The sequence below is a fragment of the Cajanus cajan genome, chromosome 8, assembly GCF_000230855.2.
Source record: "Cajanus cajan strain Asha chromosome 8, NIPB_CcT2T_4, whole genome shotgun sequence".
Taxonomy (NCBI): domain Eukaryota; kingdom Viridiplantae; phylum Streptophyta; class Magnoliopsida; order Fabales; family Fabaceae; genus Cajanus; species Cajanus cajan.
In genome coordinates, this window is record NC_138524.1 from 51,773,729 (window position 1) to 51,798,499 (window position 24,771).

At 32.3% G+C, this 24,771-nt stretch overlaps 1 protein-coding gene across 1 annotated transcript; it reads left to right on the forward strand.

The window, feature by feature from the left end:
- The first annotated feature begins 11,892 nt into the window (after positions 1–11,892).
- Positions 11,893–23,750, forward strand: LOC109792158 (beta-glucosidase 12). The gene is made up of 13 exons (XM_083062226.1): positions 11,893–12,321; positions 12,803–12,872; positions 16,183–16,241; positions 16,329–16,404; positions 18,612–18,689; positions 18,790–18,877; positions 18,955–19,210; positions 19,325–19,440; positions 20,256–20,473; positions 20,908–20,939; positions 21,052–21,154; positions 21,600–21,708; positions 23,422–23,750. Exons 1-13 carry the CDS (start codon positions 12,076–12,078, stop codon positions 23,609–23,611), a joined length of 1,641 nt encoding a protein of 546 aa, XP_082918352.1. The 5' UTR covers positions 11,893–12,075; the 3' UTR covers positions 23,612–23,750.
- The last annotated feature ends 1,021 nt before the right edge of the window (positions 23,751–24,771 follow it).

A 24,771-nucleotide genomic window follows, 5' to 3' on the forward strand; every position in this document is an offset into this window, starting at 1 on the left:
AAACACTTCCGCCACCCTAAACATACTTCACGCCTATCTTCCTTTTCCTATCATAAGTCACCTTTTGTCTACCCTTTGGTGAGCCTAGATCAAGGGCAAGGTAAGGCGAATCTTGGCGAAGTTCGTACTCGACCTCAATTTGGGGTAAGACGAATTTCGGCGAGGATCGTACTCGACCTCAATTTGGAGTGAAATGAATTTCGGCGAGGTTCGTACTCGACCTCAATTTGGAGTAAGGCGAATTTTGGCGAGGTTCGTACTCGACCTCAATTTGGGGTAAGACGAATTTCGGCGAGGATCGTACTCGACCTCAATTTGGAGTGAAACGAATTTCGGCAAGGTTCGTACTCAACCTCAATTTGGAGTAAGGCGAATTTTGGCGAGGTTCATACTCGACCTCAATTTGGAGTGAAACGAATTTTGGCGAGGTTCGTATTCGACCTCGGATGTTAAGGTTCGTACTCGACCTTATATTTTTTCCGAGATTCATATTCGACCTCGGTTTTGGGTGAATTGATGTGGTTAAGGTTCGGACTCGACCCATAACGGAAGTGTTGAGGTTCGTAGATGACAAGTTTCAGACTCGTCGAGGTTCGTATTCGACCTTAGATTTAGGCAAATTGATTTGGTTAAGGTTCGGACTCAACCTTTAACGGAAGAGTCGAGGTTCGTATTCGACCTCGGATTTAGGCAAATTGTTTTGGTTAAGGTTCGGACTCGACCTTTAACGGAAGTGTCGAGGTTCGAATTCGACCTTGATTTAAGAAAATGTGATCTCAAGGTTCGAACTCGACCTTGGCATATCAAGGTTCGAACTCGACCTCAGATTTAGGCAAATTGTTTTGGTTAAGGTTCGGACTCGACCTTTAACGGAAGTGTCGAGGTTCGTATTCGACCTCGGATTTAAGAAAATGTATGGGAATGGAGTTGCTTTGTTGATTATTTCTGAGGTGTGCCTCGTTAAAACCTTCCTTGGCCAAGAACCCTTTTCTTTAGTGGGAAAAGAGGCTGAGGAGGAAAAAGAGTACATCACCTGAATTTACAAGTTAAGAGAAATAAAAATTGAGGTGGGTGACATTTCAAGTTCCGAATTTCTTTTCAGAGGGATCTATTCTTGCCTCTCTCACCCCACCAATCAAGGTCGCGAACTTTAAATGTTTATGGCCTGACCTTGGTCTTGCTTTCCTTGTGGTTTTCTGCGAACCTGGTCGCGGAAGGCGGAGTATTCTTCCATCTGGATGTATCCAGCAGCACGGGTGCGTAGCTCGTCCATGTCGCGAGGATCTTCACGACATAGGCTGTCGACAAATGGTCCGGGCTTGAGTGCCATGAGCATGGCGTGTAGGGCGACCTCGGGATTCAAATTTTGAGTTTTCACCGAGATGCTGACAAAGCGTTCCATGAACGTCCGTAGTGGTTCGTCATCGCTCTGTCTGAGGCTGGCCAGAGCAGCTGACGTTATGTGATGAGGCCAACTTGTCGCATACTGCGCTGTGAACTGTCTGACCAGGGTGCCGAAGCTGTCAATTGACTCGGCGGGTAGCTGGGTATACCAGTTGAGTGCAGCCCCCTTGAGCGAGGTTGGAAAAACCCTGCACAGTATAGCATCCTCATTAGTATAGAGGTTTACCTGGGTGGTGTATAGATCGATATGCTCGTCCGGGTCGGTTGTGTCGTCGTAGCGATCGAGGTGGAAAGGCTTCCACCCAAAGGGGAGAGGTGTCTCCATGATACCGTCCACGAAAGGACGGCGGTGGAAGGTCGTCTGATTCCCTGTGCCGTGGGCGGGGGCGTTGCTGACGTCGTGCGCTGACCTGTTCGTTGGCGCGTGAGACCGATGTGTGGGAGGCTTGGGAGTCGGTGCCCTAGCCGCTGTTGGCGGTTGTGAAACCGAGTGCCCTGCGTCCTCATTCAGGTTACTCTGCGGAGGGGATTGATTTGAGGGACGCCGAGGGAGTTGGGCGCGAATGCGCTCGTTCTCGGCGCGTAGTGCCGCTAGGCCGGCTTCATTAGCGGTACACATTGCCGCTAGATCAGTTTCGTGCTTGGCACGCATGCTTTGTAGGTCGGCGGCGTGTTGTTGCCGCATCTGTTCGACCTGGTCGATCAGCCTCCTAAATGTTGCTGCATCGCTATCCATGGTAGTTGAGCGATCTAGGTCGTCTGTTACGTGTCTGCTATGGCTTCTAGTGAAAACCATAAGAATGGCCGCTAAGAGCTGGTCTTGATCAGCCCCACGGTGGGCGCCAAATGTTCTTACCGGAAATCTGCTGTAGAGCTGATCTGCCAGGTAAGATCGGCGAGCCTCCTTCACTGGTACGTTGATGCTCCAAGATGGGGGTGGTACCTGCAAAAGAGACTCCGATGCTAAAGTTAGTGTTTGTGGGAGTATGGATCTCGTATAAGTAGGGTTGCTTTGGGCCTTGGGCTTGAGATAAGATATGATAAGATCTTGAGATAAGATATGATAAGATCTTGAGATAAGATATGATAAGATTAGATAAGGGATCTCGTCTGGAGCGAGATCCCTTGAGATCAGTTATGATCTACTTAAATGCCGAGCTGACGTCGCGTAGCGCGTGCTCGAGGTCATCTTGCGTTGTGATGCCGAGCTCGGAGCTCGACTTTGCAGTACGGACAGTACACTACTATTTTAATACTCTTAGATTTGTGATTTGTTCAAATGATGTGATATTTTAAGATCGGAGAGTACAATATTTTAGAGCCCTAGATTTGTTCACAAGAAGATTAGAGGCTTGGGTGTAGAAGAAGATCAAAGGGTAAAATTTGTGCATTCATTATTTAGAGAAGGTAAAAGGTGTATGGATTTTCTTGCTAATCTTGGAAGAACATCTGTTAACGAGATCGTCTCTCCTCTTTCGAAGTTTCCTTGTGTACTTTTTGTAATACCTCATTTTTCATAGAAAATAATATAAGTATTTTATTAATAATTTTGATATTTTTATTTTAATAATAGGAGTTGTTTAATATTTATTTAATTATTTAATATATTTTAGAATATAATATAAGATATTTTAACTAAAGGTTTTATTTTAATATTTTATTTAATTAATTGAGGGAAAAGGAATTAGTAATTGTGTTTAAATATTTTAACTATGAGGTTAAAGGGGGTTGAGTTTAAAAAAAAAACATTTTTTTCTTGATTAGTTTTACACTTTTCTATTTTCACCCAAAGACTTAGGCTTTTGAGTTCGGAGAACCTGAAAGAGAAGGGAACCACCCTTGTATCCATCATATAATGCTTATCTAGTTAAAGAGAGAGTGAGAAATCTCACTTTGGATTAGGTTTGTATGCGAGGCAGTGAGATTGACCCCTAATACTGTGTGACAATGAAAAGTAGTTAGGACTAACTTAGGACTTTGCTTTGTTGATTCATATGAAGAACATCAATTTTTAATTCCTTTGCAATTCTTCAGCTATGTTATTTTAATTATTTAAGATACAATGTAATTCTCTCTGTTTGTATGGATTTTGAGTTTAATTATTATATCAAAGTTATTTAGTTTTATATTATTTAAATGTTATGACATACGGAGTAGAAGGTGTCACAATATTAACCATTGTCAATGACTAATGCATTGCAAACTCAAGTCACTCAACAATTTTTTCTCTATCTTATATTTTTTTTCCACCTCACTATAAGACATTCGTCTTCTATGTACTTATTATTTTTTTTTTCTAATGGGATTTCGGATCAAGGCTATTATCTCAATGCTTATAATTAAATGAGCTCATTCTCAAATTTTTTTTAATATTTGTATTTTTTAATTTACATAAAATAAATAGATCCACTAGTAGGGATGTAATACTATCGTTGTCAAAATTGATAACTTGAGTCGGCTCAGTTTGGCACACCATGGGTTGGATAATAGGTGGTCAATTCAAATCTGACTTATCTTTTGGTGAACTTTGTAACATCCCAATTTTTACTGGACTGTGGGCCCAATTCGTTGCCCGGAACGGGCCGTTTCAAAAGTGAAACGGGCCGTTCTAGAATAAAGAAATTGCCTAAAAAACGTAGTTGAGAACGGGCCGTTCCAAATTCCAAAACGGGCCATTCTGGAAGGAAAATGGGCCGTTCTGGATGAGTCCAGGAACGGGCTGTTCTGGTTTTGGAACGGGCTGTTCCAGTGCAAAATCTTGCGTAGATATTTCGGGCCTAGAACGGGCGTTCAACTTTTGGAACGGGCCGTTCCGGGTTGGGTGAGGCAGATTCCTATAAATAGGAGGCCTCACCTCTCATTTTCTCACATTTCTCATTCTTTCTTCCTATTCTCTTTTGTTCTCTCTTCTTTCCCTCTTTTTCTTTCTGAAGACCAAGGGACACTTAGAGGAGGAGACCAAGAGATCCTTGTTTTAGTTCAATTGATGTTTATCCAGGTACGGGAAAAAAAAGGGATTATTTATACGTAGAGTTACATGAGGGAATTGGGTAGAGGAAGAGCCCTTAGGATTATGAGAAATTTTATAATTATTTCTGTTTGGAGAATTATTGGTCTCATTTGATTCTGTATATATTTAGGACTATGAATATATGATTTATTTGTAAGAATGATGATTTGGGAAAGAGAACGAAATGGTAGAAAAGTGTCTGTGAGCTAGATTTTGGAATATTGAGGATTTTACCGTTTACGTTAAAATTATATTAACTGATAATTCTATTGATTATTATTACATTTATGAATTTTATATTAAATTGGTAATTCTATTGATTTAATATTGTATTAAACTGGAGAATTAATTGAGTTTTATATTATTGTTATATTATTGTTATATTATTGTTATATTATTGTTATAATGAGTATTCATGGTGAATTGCTTGATGGGTATGTGAATCGTTGCATTGTGTGAACTTATCAGTATGTAATATGGAATTGTGATATGAGATGAGATGTTGTGTGGATATGATTATGATTGTGACTGTGGTACGTCACACTAATGACCAGGGATGAGACGAACCTTGGGAGGTGATGCTCCAGGGACGAGCGTGCCCCTAGCATGGTGTGAGATGAGTGAGACAATTAACACGCATCACTTATGTCAAATATGGCAGCCCTGACATAGAGTTAATTGCAAGAGATTGTGTGGATTGTAATGTGATTGTGCTTCCTCGCACTAATGACCAGGGATGATACGAACCTTGGGTAAGTGATGCTACAAGGACGAGCGTACCCCTAGCATGGTGTGGGATGAGTGAGGCAATTAACCCGTATCACTTGTGTTAGTTGTGGCGTGGTCTTGACATAGTGTTAATTGTAAGATTTATGTGGATTGTGATGGATTGATGTGATGTGATTGTAGTTCCTTACATTATGACTAGGGGTGGCACGACCTTGGGCAAAGAGATGTTACATGCGTGACCTTAGCATAGTGTAGGATGTGTGATTTCTCATGCTTATGTCGGGGGTGGCGCGACCTTGGGCAAAAAGATGCTACAGGCGTGACCTTGGCATAGGGTGGGATGTGTGAGGCAATTAATACTTATGTCGGGGGTGGCACGACCTTGGGCAAGAGATGTTATAGGTGTGACCTTGGCATAGGGTTGATTGCAAGATTTGTGATGATTGTTGTGATTGCAAATTGTGACGTGATGATGATGCGCGATTGATAAAGTTATGATACATTGAAATGTTTATGAATATTTTGTTAAGTATCGAATTATAATGAGATGATATGTTGTGTGTTTGTATGTATTTTACATATAGATGCTTTCTTTTCTCACCGTACAATTTTGTGGATGTTTTAGGTGAAGAAGATTCGGCTGCGAGTGGCATATAGAATGCCAACAGCTAAATTAGGGGTATGCTTTGATATTGTGACATCGGGGCAGAAGACTTTTAGGACAAAATTTTTATACGGATTTGGAATTGTAAATATCATTTTGAAAGCAATTTGTAAACTCTTGTGTTTCATTTTCTAAATCTTTATTATTGTGGTTATTGAAGAACGATTTTTGAAGTTTCTCATGTGAACCCTTTTACCGAGATTTAAAACATTTATTTGTAAAGTTACAGTATGTGTTGGGGGTAGTAAGGGTGTCACATTTAGTGGTATCAGAGCAGGTCGATCCAATCGACCGTGAGTTATGAGTCTATTATGCTTGTTTGGTAGATGTATGATAGAATGAATTGATTGTGGAGTTTATTGATATGTTGGTATGATGATTGATTTTGTTGATTGCTATTTAATTGTGTGTACTCTAATAATGTTTTGTATTATGAGAAGGATAATGATGATGTTTCCCTTGTGTTGTTGGTGTTGTGTTTAGTTGTGTATTGTTTTTTCAGAATTTGGCTGGAAAGACATGATATTGCTTAGTTGATGTTATTCATGATTACTCATTGGTTTTGATACTTCTTACTTACGTAAGTAGTGGATGAATGCTATCGCTCGTATTACGAGCATATGTGCCAGTAGTAGTGGATGAACCCTTGCTAAGCAACTAGAAATTATTGGGACCTTAGATTTGGGTGAGACATTGATTTGTCGAGAGTTTACGGTTAATGGAATTTCTGAAATCTATAGTGGTAGCGATTGAATCCAAGGAGGTTGTATCTGAGAATTAGAGTTTTGATATTTTTGATGAGAGGTTGGAACGTTGGAAATTTCCTTAAGTATTGGTGCTTACATGTTAACCTTTTATGGTTTAGGTAGCATGTGAATTTTATTCTCTAAGTCCTTTGTACCGAATATGTGAGCTGTTAGGATTGTAGTGGAAAGCTTGTATATGAGTTTAAGGTGGAAAGGAGTGAGTTTGGAATGGTTGAGGTATTTTGTAGAATGTTAGTACACTATCGCTGTATGGTATAGGGGATATTTTCGCTACAGTTTTGTTGTGCCAATATGAGTATCATATTGACAGAATTAGATTTTGTGGTCTTCATGAAAGTGGTGGCTTTGGATATTATCTTCCCAATGAAACTAGAATAAGATAAAACAGAGGTCTAGAACTTCAGTTATAACTGCTTTGGTGATCAAAAGTCTAGTTGTAAGCGCTGAATATATTTGTTATGGTTTTTGAATTTTTAGCTAAGAAGATGATTTTTGTTAGAGTCTTATGACTTCATGAGAGTTATAACTTATTCCCTTAGATTTCTTTTGAAATAGGTTTGAGATCATTTTGATGAGTATAACTCTTTGTGTGTCATTTGCTTTGACATTTTTGAAGGGAGGTATATGCTGTCATGATGTTTTGAGTTATTAGGCATAACAAGGATAGAAACTGATTTGGATATGATGTTCTCTGAGGTGTTGTCATTGAGAGGATGTTTAAGGTGATATGATGCTATGTGGTAAGGTTGGTTCATGCTATATGGTGTAAACGATGATTGATTCTTATATGCTTAGGGATGGTATATATGAAGGTTTAAAGTAAGTATTCTAATAAGATTTGATATGCATGTATGTTGATATGAGGATAGATGACTTTATGGATCAATTAGTGAATGTTTGTGTATTAATGAGATTGACCTTAGGATGTGATATCATCATATTAAGAGTTAAGTGTGAAGATATATCTAAGATAAATTTAAGATAGATTATCTAAGTATGATTTTTGACTGTATGAGGTGAGTTTTCTAGGCCATGTAATTTCTTGCGGAGGTATAACGTAGATTTATCTAAGATAGAAGTTGTGCTTAAGTGAGAGATACTTGAGTCTATTAACGAGGTTATGAGTTTCTTGGATTAGCTCATTGTTGTTGGATATTTATTGAGTAACTTTCTAAGATAGCATTACCTTTGAACAGATTGAGTAAGAAGAGTGTTGTTTTTGTGTGAGATAGTAAGTGTGAGAGTAGTTTCCAAATTCTTAAGGAAAGATCGACTAGTGCACTAGTGTGAGCCTTGGCCGGTCTTAGTAAGCCTTTTGTGGTATGGGTTGATGTTTCTAAGATAGGTTTGGGTGGAGTGTTGATGCAAGAAGGAAAGGTAGTAGCTTGTGATTCTAGGCAATTGAAAACTCATTAGAGGAATTACCTTACCTATGATTTTTTAAGTTAGTAGTTGTAATATTTAGAGACACTGCCAATATGATTCTAAGTTTGAGGTATTTATTGATAATTAGAGCCTTAATTATCTGTTGACTGAAGGAGTTAATTATGAGATAAAAGAGATAGTTTAATTTCTGGAGGACTAATATTTCAAACTTAGTTGTTATTTGAGTAAAGCCATTGTGGTGATCGATGTTTTGTGTAGGAAACCTTTATATTTATCTTCCCTTATGATTATAGAGATGAATCCTTTTGGCTCAAATTAGAGATTTAAGTTTAGCTTATAAGGTTACCCTTAGTAGTGTGAGACTAAGTATGACTTGAGTAACAAATGGATTGTTGAAGGAAATTGGAGAAGCATAATTTTGGTGACAAGATATGAGGCTATAAGATAAGGTAATGGATAAGAGTTTGACTTGGGTGTAGATGGAGTGGTGAAATTAAAGATCTGATATGTATACATAGTGAACTTACGCTTAGGTGCTTAATCTTTAGAGATGATCATAGAAGTAAAACCAATATTGTGGCAGATGCCTTGATTATGATGACCTCTGGTATATCATTTTTGATGATTTAAGGGTTGGATTTGATTGAGGAATTTAGAGACTTACGCTTTGTGTGTGAGATTATCCTTAGGAGCATTGAATTGATTATGTTAAAAGTGACTAGTGAATTAATGGATGAGATTAGAGAAGCCTAGGAGTTAGAGTCTTTCTTAGAGAACCAAGTGGAAAAGATTGGTAGGAGTATAGATAACTTTTCTGAGTAGAATCGATGTTGCTTTGAGGTGCAAGAACAAATTTGGGTGCTTAGTAACCTTCAATTAAGAAAGATGATTTTAGAGGAAGGGCATTCATTTAGGAGCTACTGAGATGTATCGGGACCTTAGGAGGATGTATCAGAGTGGTGCAGCAGAAGCATGGTGGCCTAAGGTGAAGAGAGGAGTAGAGAAATTGTATGCTCGTGTTTAGTATGCAAGAAGTCTTTAATAATTTTGTAGCACTTAGACGTCCCATTTTGGAACTGTAATAGTGAGTGGATAAACCTTAATTGTAGGTTTGTCTGAGACGCTTAAGAGATCGATTCTATTTGGGTTTTAGTGGATAGACTCGCCAAGTTTACTTGTCTTACCCTTAGATATCCTTTGGTGAAATTGATAGAGTTGTACATCAATAAGGTAGTGAGGTTGCATAAGAATTGGAAAGTAAGAAGCGAGGAGTCTACCATTGCAAAAATTTCGGGGACGAAATTTCTTAAAGGAGGGGAGTATTGTAACAGCCCAATTTTTACTGGACCGTGGGCCCAATTCGTTGCCCGAAACAGGCCGTTTCAAAAGTGAAACGGGCCGTTCTGGAATAAAGAAATTTCCTAAAAAACGTAGTTGAGAACGGGCGTTCCAAATTCCAAAACGGGCCGTTCTGGTTGAAGAGCGGGCCGTTCTGGAAGGAAAACGGGTCGTTCTGGATGAGTCCTGGAACGGGCTGTTCTGGTTTTGGAACGGGCCGTTCCAGTGCAAAAACTTGCGTAGATTTTTCGGGCCCAGAACGGGCGTTCCACTTTTGGAACGGGCCGTTCCGGGTTGGGTGAGGCAAATTCCTATAAATAGGAGGCCTCACCTCTCATTTTCTCACATTTCTCATTCTCTCTTCCTATTCTCTTCTGTTCTCTCTTCTTTCCCTCTTTTTCTCTCTGAAGACCAAGGGACACTTAGAGGAGGAGACCAAGAGATCCTTGTTTTAGTTCAATTGCTGTTTATCCAGGTACGGGAAAAAAAGGAGATTATTTATACGTAGAGTTACATGAGGGAATTGGGTAGAGGAAGAGCCCTTAGGATTATGAGAAATTTTATAATTATTTCTGTTTGGAGAATTATTGGTCTCATTTGATTCTGTATATATTTAGGACTATGAATATATGATTTATTTGTAAGAATGATGATTTGGGAAAGAGAACGAAATGGTAGAAAAGTGCCTATGAGCTAGATTTTGGAATATTGAGGATTTTACCGTTTACGTTAAAATTATATTAATTGATAATTCTATTGATTATTATTACATTTATGAATGTTATATTAAATTGGTAATTCTATTGATTTAATATTGTATTAAAATGGAGAATTAATTGAGTTTTATATTATTGTTATATTATTGTTATAATGAGTATTCATGGTGAATTGCTTGATGGGTATGTGAATCGTTGCATTGTGTGAACTTATCAGTATGTAGTATGGAATTGTGATATGAGATGAGATGTTGTGTGGATATGATTATGATTGTGACTGTGGTACGTCACACTAATGACCAGGGATGAGACGAACCTTGGGAGGTGATGCTCCAGGGACGAGCGTGCCCCTAGCATGGTGTGAGATGAGTGAGACAATTAACACGCATCACTTATGTTAAATATGGCAGCCCTGGCATAGAGTTAATTACAAGAGATTGTGTGGATTGTAATGTGATTGTGGTTCCTCGCACTAATGACCAGGGATGATACGAACCTTGGGTAAGTGATGCTACAAGGACGAGCGTACCCCTGGCATGGTGTGGGATGAGTGAGGCAATTAACCCGTATTACTTGTGTCAGTTGTGGCGTGGTCTTGACATAGTGTTAATTGTAAGATTTATGTGGATTGTGATGGATTGATGTGATGTGATTGTAGTTCCTTACATTATGACTAGGGGTGGCACGACCTTGGGCAAAGAGATGCTACAGGCGTGACCTTAGCATAGTGTAGGATGTGTGATTTCTCATGCTTATGTCGGGGGTGGCACGACCTTGGGCAAAAAGATGCTACAGGCGTGACCTTGGCATAGGGTGGGATGTGTGAGGCAATTAATACTTATGTCGGGGGTGGCACGACCTTGGGCAAGAGATGTTATAGGTGTGACCTTGGCATAGGGTTGATTGCAAGATTTGTGATGATTGTTGTGATTGCAAATTGTGACGTGATGATGATGCACGATTGATAAAGTTATGATACATTGAAATGTTTATGAATATTTTGTTAAGTATCGAGTTATAATGAAATGATATGTTGTGTGTTTGTATGTACTTTACATATAAATGCTTTCTTTTCTCACCGTACAATTTTGTGGATGTTTTAGGTGAAGAAGATTCGGCTGCGAGTGGCATATAAAATGCCAACAGTTAAATTAGGGGTATGCTTTGATATTGTGACATCGGGGCAGAAGACTTTTAGGACAAAATTTTTATATGGATTTGGAATTGTAAATATCATTTTGAAAGCAATTTGTAAACTCTTGTGTTTCATTTTCTAAATCTTTATTATTGTGGTTATTGAAGAATTAACATTTAAGAATCTTAAAAAAATAAAAAAATAAAAAAAATATATTAGATGAATCAACTTTTGAGATAATCCGTCTTATCCCAAATTAACTCATGATAAATTGTGATAACTTTGTTGAGCTACTTATAAGTGAATCAAAACTAATTTTTCACATATTAACTCATGATAAATTGTGATGACTTTGTTTAGCTACTTATAAGTAAATCAAGACTAATTTTTCTCATATGTGAATTAGGCAACTTTTTCTAACCAAATCCAACTTAAACTCGTGGTTGGCACTTAGATTTTGTTTAGTGTTGACTTGGAAAATACTAGTTTGAGGGGTAACATGATTCGAATCCGACACGTGGGCTACATGCCACGTTTTGCCATGGCTGGTTCATAGATTAATTTAAACTGCCACGACACAAATACAAAGAAAAACAAACCTCGTGCATCTCGTGAAAATCAATCGTGCCATTATTATAATATATTAGTGAGAAAAAAGCTTCTACATACCTTTGTTAAAAGATAGAGAAAATAAAAAAAATAATTTGTATGATTTTAAAATTTTTCTTAGTATTGAAGATAAAATTAAAAAGAAAAAAAATAACACCAAATAAACCAATCCTTTGTATTATTAAGTATAGATTCAAGACTTTAAAGTTTATGCCTAGGGCTCATCCTTTAACTTGGTCCTTTAATCCTTTAATCCTTTTGAAGCTAACATAAAGTATCCTTTTTTCATCATAATGCTTAACTCTTAGGGGCATTTGATGCACAACAGTTTGCAAATCATGATTATCAAAAATTATGAAAATTGTTTGGTGGGTCTGAAGCTTGCAATTATGGCCTTGTGTCTGCATCTCCTCTCTGGTGTTTTGCTGATTCTTGCCTCAGCAGCAACAGTCACTGTCGAAGGTGCAACGTTGTTCAACAATGATATTAGGAGCAGTTCATCCCTCAACAGGAGCAGTTTCCCACAAGGTTTTATATTTGGAACAGCATCATCTGCTTACCAGGTACCATAAATTTTCCAATAATCTTTAACTTTGAAACATACTTAACAACACTTAATTACTTTTAGGAGAAAAAGCTAAAATAAAATAAATTTTATTATAAGTTAAAATTAATTTATATCTAAACTAATTTGTAGAATTTTTTTCGTATATCAATATTGATTGACATAAGTGATAATGACTTGTGTTTCTTAATTAGACTGTTTAAGATTTTAGTTTGAGTATAAAATAAATTATGTTGAAAGAAAAATACTTTTTATGTATGGTCTCTAACAGAGATTAATTACGTCTTTTGATGATGAATATTTTATATTAATATTATGATTATTGAAAAGAAAATATTTTTTATATTAATTTTTTTAAATAGAACAATTTTAATTATGTATAAATTGATTTTAATTGATGGAGAAATTTATTTAATTTTTTTCATAAATTTATTCAATCATAACCGGATTCTATATTTATATATTTGCTGTGTCTATAGTGTGAAGGTGCAGCAAATGTTGGTGGCAGAGGACCAAGTATATGGGATACATACACTCATAATTACCCAGGTCTTTTTTCCCTTTGTCAATAATACAATCAATGTCCACTATAAAATGTGTCTAATTAAACTACATTGATAAATATGAAAAGGAGTTTAATTTCTAATATATAATAAATTTTCGGATAGAATAGAGATAGATGCTTCCCAATCTCGATCTGCTTCTTGCCCTAGTATATAATTTAGATTATATAAGGAGACAGAAAGTGGAGGGGTGATGGAAGCACATTGGTCAAGGGCCCACTTACTACGGATATGGTCAAGAGGTTGGAGGAGGAATGAGTCAATTATCAAGAAAAGCCCATAATATTCTTTAATTGGGCTATACATTGAAAGCTCATGTAGATTAGGATTGGGTCATTGGGCTTGTAATTTTGTTTGTGAGTCTTGTATTTTGGCTAAGTAATATAGGAAATTTGGGTCTTATAATTTTTGGCCATTTATAGATTTAGGATTAAGCTTGCACATGTGTAACTTCATTTGCATCTAATTTAGGTTACATTTGAAAGCACTTGAATCATGTGACCAACCAAGTGGAGTGGCGCACATGGCATGACTCAGATGCTTCTCAAATGCAAGCTAAATCACATCCAAATGAAGCAAGTACATGGCCGAACCCAAATTTGAATTTTGGGTGTCTAAAGGTTAATTTAAACCATCCCATGGTTTATCTTTACCTAAGGTTAGACTAACTTCTTCCATAATCTTCCTAGATTTATACATTCTCTACGACTGTGTAATTTGAATCACTTTGGATATTGAATGAGATCAAATTTCATCTTCTTTAAGATCTAAATTCTCTCTAGTTGGAGTCACCAAGGAGAATTCCTTCTCCTCCTTGCCTTGAGCTTTTCTCTTTGTAGTTCTAGGCTTGAGCTTCTTCTACTTAAGAAGCTTGGTTCACCTTGATCCTTATATCACTCCTTCTTGACTGAACTCTATCCTTCAAGATCCTCAAGAAATTTCAAGAAGTGTCTCAAATTCTCCATGGAGTCTAAGCACACCAAGGCTCTATCAAGAGGTCTTCTATAAGACCAATTTTATGTTTAAACAAAAATTTTAACTATTGATTTTAGTATGTGACTCAGTTTTATAAAAGGGAGAGAAATGGGGGAGAGGGGTGGACTTTGCTATAACACCAATTTTATGTCTAAACACACTTATTTTAACTAATGATTTTAGTTTGTGATTCAAATTATATATTAGGGAGAGAGAAGGGGGAACGGGGTAACTTTCCTACGAGACCAATGTTATGTTCAAAACACGTTTGATTTATATATAATTACAAAATTTGTTGGGGTGCTTATTAAAAAAATTGCTTTCATCCTTTTTTTCCCCTTAGATTCCTCAATTTGGTTTTTCAAGTGTGAAACAGTTACACCTTAATTCCTAGAAAATGATATTTATTTTTTTAATTTTAAAAAAAGTCACAATTATTACTTAATTCCTAAAAAAAGATATTTATTTTTTTAAAAAAAAAAAGGTTCATGAAAGTTATTCAAGTTGGTCTCCATATGAGAATGTGGATAATTGTTAATTGACATCATTAAGTGTCACACTAACAACTATCTGTTTATTCAACCAGACCAATTTGAAGTGTTATTACATCAAATAGATTAAATTGAAGACTTTCAAATGGGTCCTCCCACTAATTTATTAAAATTTATTTTAGTCCCGAAAAGTTAATATAACTACTTTGAAATTAATTTGTGTCAAATAATAATCAACATACATTTTAAACTTTTAAAATTAGTCTTTGCACCAATTTATTAAAATTTATTTTTGTCTCTAAAAGTTAATAATTTTCAAATGAGTTCCTTTTTAATAATAGTCAACATGTTCTTTTAAACTATGAGGGACAAAATTGAAAGGTAAGGGAAAACAAATGAGTAGATTATATTGAAGGGGTTTGTTCTCTGAAAAGGGGAAACATATTGAACATTGTTTTCTCTTACCTCCACCACTTACAACCTTCTCCTCATCCTCGACCCACCTTCCACCCCCTCTTGCTTTATCCTCGCCTTCATCTTCCCTTCAAAATTTGAATCTAACTCCCTCTTTTGGTGAACAATAATTTTAAGATGAAGTATAGTGTGGTTGGTGTTGCCACTTCATCATTGAAAGGCCAAAATTCGTGCCACTTGTGATTGGCTCAAAGATGCTTCAAACTTTGAAAGAGATCGAAGATTAGGATGAAACTCTTGTTAAGGTTAGGTGTTTTTTAATTAACATTAGTTTGGTTGATGTTCACTTTAAGAAGATTCAGGTTAGTAATGTGAGACTTTTAAGAAGTATTATCTAATAGGACACTTTGCATACTGTGAAAACCGATTAGAGATCCAACGTGCGACATTTTGTGCTTTAACTATTTTATAATTTAATTATTAGTCATTCTAAAAAATTTTCCCAATTTTAATCACTCATTTATTTTTCGTCGGTAGTTGTTTTAACTCCTGTGCTAAATTAAAATTGTTAAGTGTTGACTTGTTTAAAAATTACATATAAACATGACATATGTCATCCATATGACAATTACACAACATAAATATTACACGGTATTACATGTCATTTTTATAGATATGTCACGTATATTTATACTACGTGATTGATGTATTGTGTTGACATATACTTTTGTTAGACATGTCAACATTTAACCGGTAAAATATTTGTAGGGACTAAAAATTAGAAGAGAGTTATAATAATACTAATGTAACTTTTACTAAGTATTACACTACTCAATAATTTTATATTAAATGTGAATTTTGTAAATTTAATCGTAAGATTGAAAGTTCATATTATTTTATATGTATATATCAAATTTTGTTAAAATTGAACAAGAACTTGAAGGTAATCAAAGTCTTTATATTTTAACATATTTTGAAATGAATATATTAAGTCAATTTTGTTTTTAAAAGAATGAAGTATAAAATCATTTTGGATTAATATAAAATTTTGTATATATAAGCTATAAGAGATATGAACTTTCAATCTAACGGTTGAATTTTCAAAATTCACATTTAATATAAAATTATTGAATGATATAATACTTAATAAAAAGTTTAGGGTTTAGGGTTTAGGGTTTAGGGTTTAGGGTTTAGTTAAAAGACGAAAAACTTATTTAACCTTGAAACTTAAATATGAATTAAGTCCTTAGTCATTCTTATTTGAGTTTAATTTAAATGCATTGATAGTGAAAGTTTTTTTTTTCTTTCTATAAATACTGTAATATAGTTTTGATTTAGTTTTCCTAATATAGCCTTGATTTGTTAGAGACATGTGTTTGGTTATAAAATCTTTCATATTTTGTTTGAATGTGACAGATAAGATACTAGACAGGAGTAATGGAGACGTTTCCAGCGATCAATATCATCGTTATAAGGTATGATAAAAAGGATCATTCTGATACATTACCTAATAAAGTGATAAAATTAAAGCATTGAGATTCTTTTCATAACTAATAATACAGGAAGACGTTGAAATCATGAAGGAAATGAACATGGATGCTTATAGGTTCTCAATCTCTTGGTCCAGAATACTTCCTAGTAAGAAACAAGGAATTATATATATATTTTTTGAAATTTTGTTCATTAGCATTCCTTAATCATGCAACCAAAAAAGATATTTTTGTACAAATAGATGTCCGTTTGTTTAAATCTTAGATTGAGTTGTCGTGAGAATAATTAATTTGAAAATTTAGCTAACTTGCTTCAACAATCTGAAAATAAATGATAAGATGAATTTGTAGCAAAAAGGGGAATATAATTTTTGGCTAATGGACTCCTAAGTTCGGAAAACGCTTAGTTAGGTGAACAAATAAGAAGACAAAATTAATTGCATGAAAGTAAATATAAGAATTTGTAAAGGAAAACAATGAAGAAAAACATCAAAGGAAAACAATAAAATAAATATGCAAGTAAAAAAAGTTTATTAATTGATTGTGTATCTTTGTAAATTAAGCTTAAGGATTATATATTGATGTTTGGTTATCAAATTCATCAAAATATTAGGTTAATAGATCATGAATCAAATCAATGAATCACTAATTAATGGATCAAGAAATAAATCAACAGCTCATTAATTAATCTGTATGATTTGATTTCTATTAATTTTTTAAAATTATATTTTTGTAATATATATATATATATTACAAAAATATAATTTATAGTAAAATTTATATCATGTCTTAAAAAAATGTCCAAAAAAATTGTAGTTAATAAAAAATCAAATTATAAATCAATTGAACGACATAATTAAATATATAATTTTAAATTAAATATATAATATAAATTATTTATGTCAATTATATAAAATAGAATATGTTGGTTTAATGGTCACTATAGTTCTAAATAATCACATTTATTTGAGTTAAGTATCAATTTGTTCAAAATTACTTTTATTTTTATTTTATAAAAAGAAATATATATATATATATATATATATATATATATATATAACTAATTCTAATTTGCTTATTAAAAAAATATAACTAATTCTAATTATTCCTTAAGTATCCAAATGACACAAGTTCAAATCTCATGTCATGCTAAAATCGTCCAATTTCATGAAGCATTCATCATTCAGAGATCGCATGGTAATAAATAAAATATAATTTAATAGAAACTCATTTTTTAAGCATTCATCATATATCATATTTGTCAAATATTTACTCAAAAGTTCAATTGGTGGAGTGGTATCACATGTTTCTTCAACCACAATGACATGGTTCAATTCTTGCTGTTCGAATTCAGCTAATATTGATGGACCAATCTTTTGGTAACTACAAGAAGCTACCCCTCCTAATATTTGCATTTATTTGAAAATATGGCAATTGCCTCCTATCTTTGGGGAGCACATATTCTAATTGTTTTTTTAAGTACAGTTTCCCATAATTGAAATTTATAAAGTTTTATAAAATTGCAGTGGGACTCCCTTATTTGCAGTTAGTAAAATTTGTCCCCGTTCATCTAATTTTTTTTTTTATATATAGTTAACACCTAGAAATAATTGAATTTCACAATATGAAGTTGATGCCAAATTCAATAGTTGTTATTTCAAAACATCTCATACTTCAAGAGACACTTTCAATGTTCTATTAATCAAGGCTTTGTTAGCTAACATTGACATTGGCCCATTCGGCTAGTTTCAAATTCAAACCAGCTATGGTACTTTGATAGTTAATGCTCCAACAGTCAATGCTTCAATTGCTGACTTTGATAACTAATGCTTCAACAAATGATGATGTTTCCATAATTGATCTTGTGTTTATTTCTTATATTCAACAAATAGCTCCATGTCATTTCCTTTTTGAATATGATTAAAGTCTCTTGGAATTATTCTATTAACATTTATTTGAGCCCGTTAAAATCCAATAACAACCTTTAGCCTATTTTAACTTTGCAACTACATTCAACTGATTATGGATTAGCAAAATCTTTTATACCTATTCAGCTTGACAATTGCATTAGTTAATCAGATTATATTGATTTAGCTGATCGATGAATATTCATAGATTAAATGAGTGGCTCATTATATGATTTGATCCACTAGAAACTTCAAATCACATGCATCTTAACTTAGCAACTTTGTTTAGCTAATCTCACTATTCTGATAATTTCTCCTAAATGGTTAAACAGTCTTTGACTACTTAGTTAATTAAATCAGCTAGTTGTTAATCAACTAATATCAATTATTATTCAATCAACCATTATCAATTTTTTTGGTTGCTAATAAATTCTTTGACTAATTTCAGAAGGAAAAGTTAGTAGAGGTGTGAACAAAGAAGGAATCAACTATTACAATAACCTCATCAATGAACTATTAGCCAAAGGTCAATATGCAGTTGAATTTTATTTTAACTAAATTTTATTTTCATTAATTTAGTTTTAAATGAAAACAATTACCTTAATTAGGGGGCATCCATAATGCAGGTCTAAAACCATTTGTGACCATTTTTCATTGGGACCTTCCACAAGCCTTAGAAGACGAATATGGTGGTTTTTTAAGTCCAAACATAGTGTAACTCGCGACTCCTATAGCTAATAATCAACACATATTTAGGTGAAAACACTAACATATATCTACTTTATTTATAGGAATGATTTTCAAGATTATGCAGAACTTTGTTTTAAGGAATTTGGAGATAGGGTAAAGCATTGGATTACATTAAATGAACCATGGACCTATAGCAAATATGGCTATGCTGATGGCATATCAGCACCTGGAAGATGCTCAACTTGGCAAAACCAAGACTGTGCTGGTGGTGATTCAGCCATTGAGCCCTATATAGTAACTCACAATCAATTACTTGCTCATGCAGCTGCTGTCAATGTCTATAAGACAAAGTATCAGGTATTATTATATATTTGTATTTTGAAAAATCAATTAAATAAGTGTATGGATTTCCTTATTTAATTATGAGTCATAGTTAATCCCCAAACAATTTCCTATCACTTATCAATGTAGGCATCTCAAAAGGGTATAATAGGGATATCACTATCATGTAACTGGATAGTGCCACTCTATGATACAGAGTTGGATCATCATGCTGCACAAAGAGCCATTGATTTTATGTTTGGATGGTAATTCCTTTATGAAGTTAAAGTCATATGTGGAACTCAAATATATATATATATATATATATATATATATATATATATATAGATAATCACCTATACATTGTCAGTGTAAAATTTTTTACATTGACAACCAATCATATCTTTTAATAGTGTCATGTCAGTTATTTATTTAATAAAATAAAATAAAATAAAAAAATAATTTAAAAGATATGATTGGTTGTCGGTATAAAATATTTTACACTGGTAGTGTATGGATGATTAATTCATATATATATATATATATATATATATATATATATATATTATATTGACTTTTATTTAAAGGGAAATCATAAACTAGTGTAACTTTTTTTTTGTCATTTTTATTTAATACAATGATATTTTGCTAAATGGTAGAAGAAATATTTTTAAATCTTGTCACACAACAATACGTGATGTAATATGTTTTCCACATAATTTAATAGAAAAATGTCTCAATTAAGAAAGTCAAAATTCGTGTCCACAACCTTAATTCAATGTCACATAGAAATAACTAATGAGTGAAAGCTACTTTTCTTTTTTATGCTAGGCAAACCCATAAATAAGTCTAATTAATGGAAAAAAAAAAGCTTTTATATTAGAATGATAAGAGTGCAAGTTCCATCATTAGAAACCATAATGAGCAATTCAATCCATCTAATAAAGTCCAATAAAAATATATTCATTATTTATCATATTTTATGATTAAAAAATAATCTTCCTAAGTAGTATATATAATATTTCAAAGAATTTATCCTAAATAATTATTTATGATTTATCTAAGCATTATTATACTGCAGGTTTATGGAGCCATTGACAATAGGAGATTACCCTAATTCTATGCGATCTTTGGTAGGGAGCCGATTACCAAAATTTTCAACTTATGAGGTTGAACTTGTAAGAGGTTCATATGATTTTATTGGATTAAACTATTATACTTCTTATTATGCTACTGATGCACCTGAATTAAGTGAAGACATGCCTAGCTTCCTCACAGATTCTCGTGTTGTTCTTACAAGTAAGTGCACTTTCATGATATCATAGAACAAACTTTAATACATGAAAAAGCGATTATGCGATCATAAATATCAACAAATTGTTATCATTACTCTAATGCATTAATTAATTCAATTTTACCAACTTTTGGTTTAATACATTAGCAAGTTTACAAATATTTTAAGAACTTTTAATTAAGTTTCTAAACTTAAAAAGTTTTGTAATTGGGTTATATATAAATATTTTACAATTTTTTAATTGACTTTCTTGAGTTAATTTATGATAGTTTTAACACACAAATAACAATTTATGGTAATTTTGCAATAAATTATAAAAGATCAGATACTCAATTACAATTTTTTTTAGAAACTTAATAATTAAAAGGCTTGTTAAATCTACTTATTATTATTGAATTTTGTCAATAGTAGATCATGATGTATAATAATACGGTGACAGGTGAACGTAATGGAATACCTATCGATCCAAAGGTAAGTTTGTAAATACTTTAATTTAATCAACAATCAATTAATTAAACATCAATGCTTTGTTTCAATTGATTTTTCGAATCGAACTTGATGAAAGAAGCATCTATACTTGCAGACTACTTCATTATGGGTGTTTGTTTGTCCGAAAGGAATTCACCAATTGTTGCTCTACGTTAAAACAAAGTATAACAACCCTTTGATCTACATCACGGAAAATGGTAATGTATTCATTTATGAAAATTTAGTTCATTGGAGTAAGCAATAGATAGACAATCAATTAATAGATTAAATTACTTTTTCAAGTCATTTAATTTATTTAATTGGTTTAATTTGTTTCTTTTTTATTATTAAAAGGTTTAATTAAGTTGCCTAACTTTTACAAATGATCCAATATGATTTTTTTATATCTAACGACATTAACATTACATTTTGTATATCATTAGTCTCAATTAGATGAAAAGTTTTGGAATGCAAACAAGATTTCACATCGATAAAATAAAAAGAGAAATAATATTCTTTTAGACAAATATCATAAAATAACTTCAAAAAAAGAACTATATATTATATTATTTTTTAAAATTTACATGACCAAATAAATTAAATTGAATAAAATGAGAGAAAAATATAATCTAATTAGCATTATGCTTTCATTTATATATATAGGTTTAGATGAAGTCAATGATCCAAAACAATCTCTTGAGGAAGCTCTTCATGATGTTTCGAGAGTTGATTACTTTTATGATCATCTCTATTATCTTGGAAATGCAATCAAGTAAGTGTTGCACACCACATTAGAAAAGTAGTTTTCTTGTTTTAGTTAATCTATATATAAACCCGTTTATATTTAAAATTTATTTTTGAGAATGTGTACTTTTCCTGATTTTTTTTTGTTAAACTAATCATTATATCTTTAAATATGTTTTAATTCCTATAAAATGAGCAAGTTTTTATTTTCGTTTTTGTAAAATTTTCTTTTTGTTTTTTATCCCTCCAAAACTCTTAAACTTCTATTTTTATTATCTATTATTATGTAATTATTTTTAACTATTTATTTATTTATTAAAAGGTCGAGTGATTATCACATATGTTACCTACAACTGTTTGTGATAAACAATGTCGGTATAAGACATCTTCAAATTTTTTTATTAGGGATAGTAATATGGGTTGAAATCAGTGGGTCAACCTGTAAACCCACTTATTTTTTATGGGCTGGGTAAATAAATCTACCAACCTGCTCCACTCAACTCGCAAACCCAATGGTTACAACCACTAATTTAGTAGGTCAACCTATCAACTCACTTATTATTTTTTTTATATTCTTAAAAGATAAATTTGTATAGATTTATGTTTGATAAATGTTTTTAATTTGTAGTTTAATTTCTCTTTTTCGATAATTATTCTCATTTTATATGAAATAGAAGTATATTTTCTTAATCACATGTTTTTTATTAGTATGTTTTCATGAATAATATTATTTTAAAATAGAAATATATATTACTTTGACTCTTTGCATGAAAAAAACATAACTCCTCTACTCAACTTTACAAATAGTAATCAAATTATAGATTTAGGGTTTCAATTATTTTTTTTCGAAAAGAAATTGGGTGCGTCAAAGATAAGTCACTTTGTCAACCCACTATTTTTAACTCACTAACTCACTAAAATCGACCAACTTGCCAACTCACTGCTAAGTGAGGTAAGTTACATTTTTCAATCCATTTTCTTAGTGGGCCAACCTTGGTTTACCCAATTTCTTTGATGGATCAACCCACTCCACTTTAGGTAGATTGACCAACTTTAATTTGTCACTCCTATTTTTTATAGATCTTTAAAAGAAATATTATTTATCTACTTTAAAATGATCATTAGAGAGCAAAATTAGTGACTTTATATTTTAGAGAAATAAAAATATTAAAAAGAAAAATATTTTACATTGACCAAAATCAAAATTTTATCGTTTTACAAGAATAAAACAAATGTATACAAATTTTAGATCGATGAGAATAAAAAAATGTATATAAAACTACAGGGAACAAAATCAAAACTAATTTCTACAAAGATAGAAAACATATGTAGGTCTTTTTTTATATCAAGTATCTTTCATTTTTTTTATCTCTATACTATTGTTTCAAATTAATTAATAATTTACACACATATATATTATCGAATTAATGGACACAACGATGATGTATTTTGATTTTAAAATAATTATTTCATAATTTTTATTTAAAAAATCTTATCTTTTTATTTACTTTCATTTAATAAAATACAATTCTTTTCATTAATAATATAGAAATCTACTATTATGATTTTCTTGATGTGATTTCATTATTATTATTATTATTATTATTTAACAACAACAATATTTTTTTTTGCATATTTAAATTTTTATCTAAATATGAAAATATTTAATAAGGTTAGATAAACTTGTTATAAAATATTGAGATGCATAACTTAATTATTTTGTTGATTTTGAATATGTTAGGGATGGTGTAAATGTGAAAGGATATTTTGCATGGTCATTACTTGACAGTTTCGAATGGAATTTAGGCTACATTTCAAGGTTTGGAACAATCTTCGTAGATTACAATAGCCTAAAAAGGCATCCAAAGTTATCAGCTATTTGGTTTAGAAATTTCTTACAACGCCAAATAGTTATATACGATGATTTGTGAAATGAGCTTGTGAAGGTCCAAATATGCTTTAAAGTTAAAAAACAAAGACTAAAACTATGTATGAGACTCAACATCTTTATTATAGATTATTGTTTTATTTTATTTATTTTAAAATAATATGATGGTGACATATGGGTAATTATTATCTATTGATTAACATTAATTCAAGTCCTATATAAATATATTTCTTTTTGGAAATCATTATCAACGAATAGAGAATTTATAGCATTATTTCTCTTTTTCACTTGTTCTTTACTACGCATAATTAAGTTATCTAGTGTAGCATCCCTTTTAGTAGTCTAATAATGGTATAAGCAATACATATATATAAAATAATAATAAGAGGAGTGAGAATATATCTCACACATGTATAACACATATAAGTAATATGGATAACATCCACTACTAGAAAAATTAATATTTGTGACGAATGTTTGTGACGGACAAAATATTGTCACTAATAGTGACAAATTTTGTGAGAAAATTTTAATTTTTGTGACGGACTACCATTTATTGAAGTTTGTAACGGATTTTGTGACGGATTAAATTTTGTCTCTAAAAGACCCGTCACAATTTTTGCCACTGAATAACAAAATAAAATTAGTGACAGATTTTATGACAGATTAAGTTCCTCTATAAATATTCCCTCACAAAAATGCATCACAATACTATAATAAATAAGTCAGTGACGGATTTTGTGACGGAATTTTTGTCAACATTTGTATTTTGTAACAAATTTCGTCACAAATAGCTTAAAATTTTTATGACAAAATTTGTGAGGAATTATTGATCCCTCTCAAAATATTAAATTTTATTTATGAAATTTTTATATATAAGAATTATGCAGAATTAAAGAATATATGTTAGGAAATTTATATTTTTGATGGACAAAAAATTCTTAGGAAAAGTTATATTACTGATGAAATATTTCCGAAAAATTTATATTTGTTGAAAATGTAAGAATTTTTTATGAAATATGACAATCATATATTAAAAAAGGTCAATAAAATTAATTATATATATATATATATATATATATAAGGAGGGTTATAATAACATAGATATAACTTTTATTAAGTATTACACCGCTCAATAACTTTATATTAAATGAGAATTTTTTAAATCTAACCGTTAAATTAAAAATTCTTTACTCTTAAATC

Excerpts from the sequence above, each read along its gene's own strand:
- LOC109792158 (XM_083062226.1), top strand. The coding sequence starts at position 12,076 with ATGCACAACAGTTTGCAAATCATGATTATCAAAAATTATGAAAATTGT. Across the intron at positions 18,690-18,789 it reads CAATGAACTATTAGCCAAAG|GTCTAAAACCATTTGTGACC; the intron begins GTCAATATGCAG and ends TCCATAATGCAG. Across the intron at positions 20,474-20,907 it reads TTCTCGTGTTGTTCTTACAA|GTGAACGTAATGGAATACCT; the intron begins GTAAGTGCACTT and ends ATACGGTGACAG.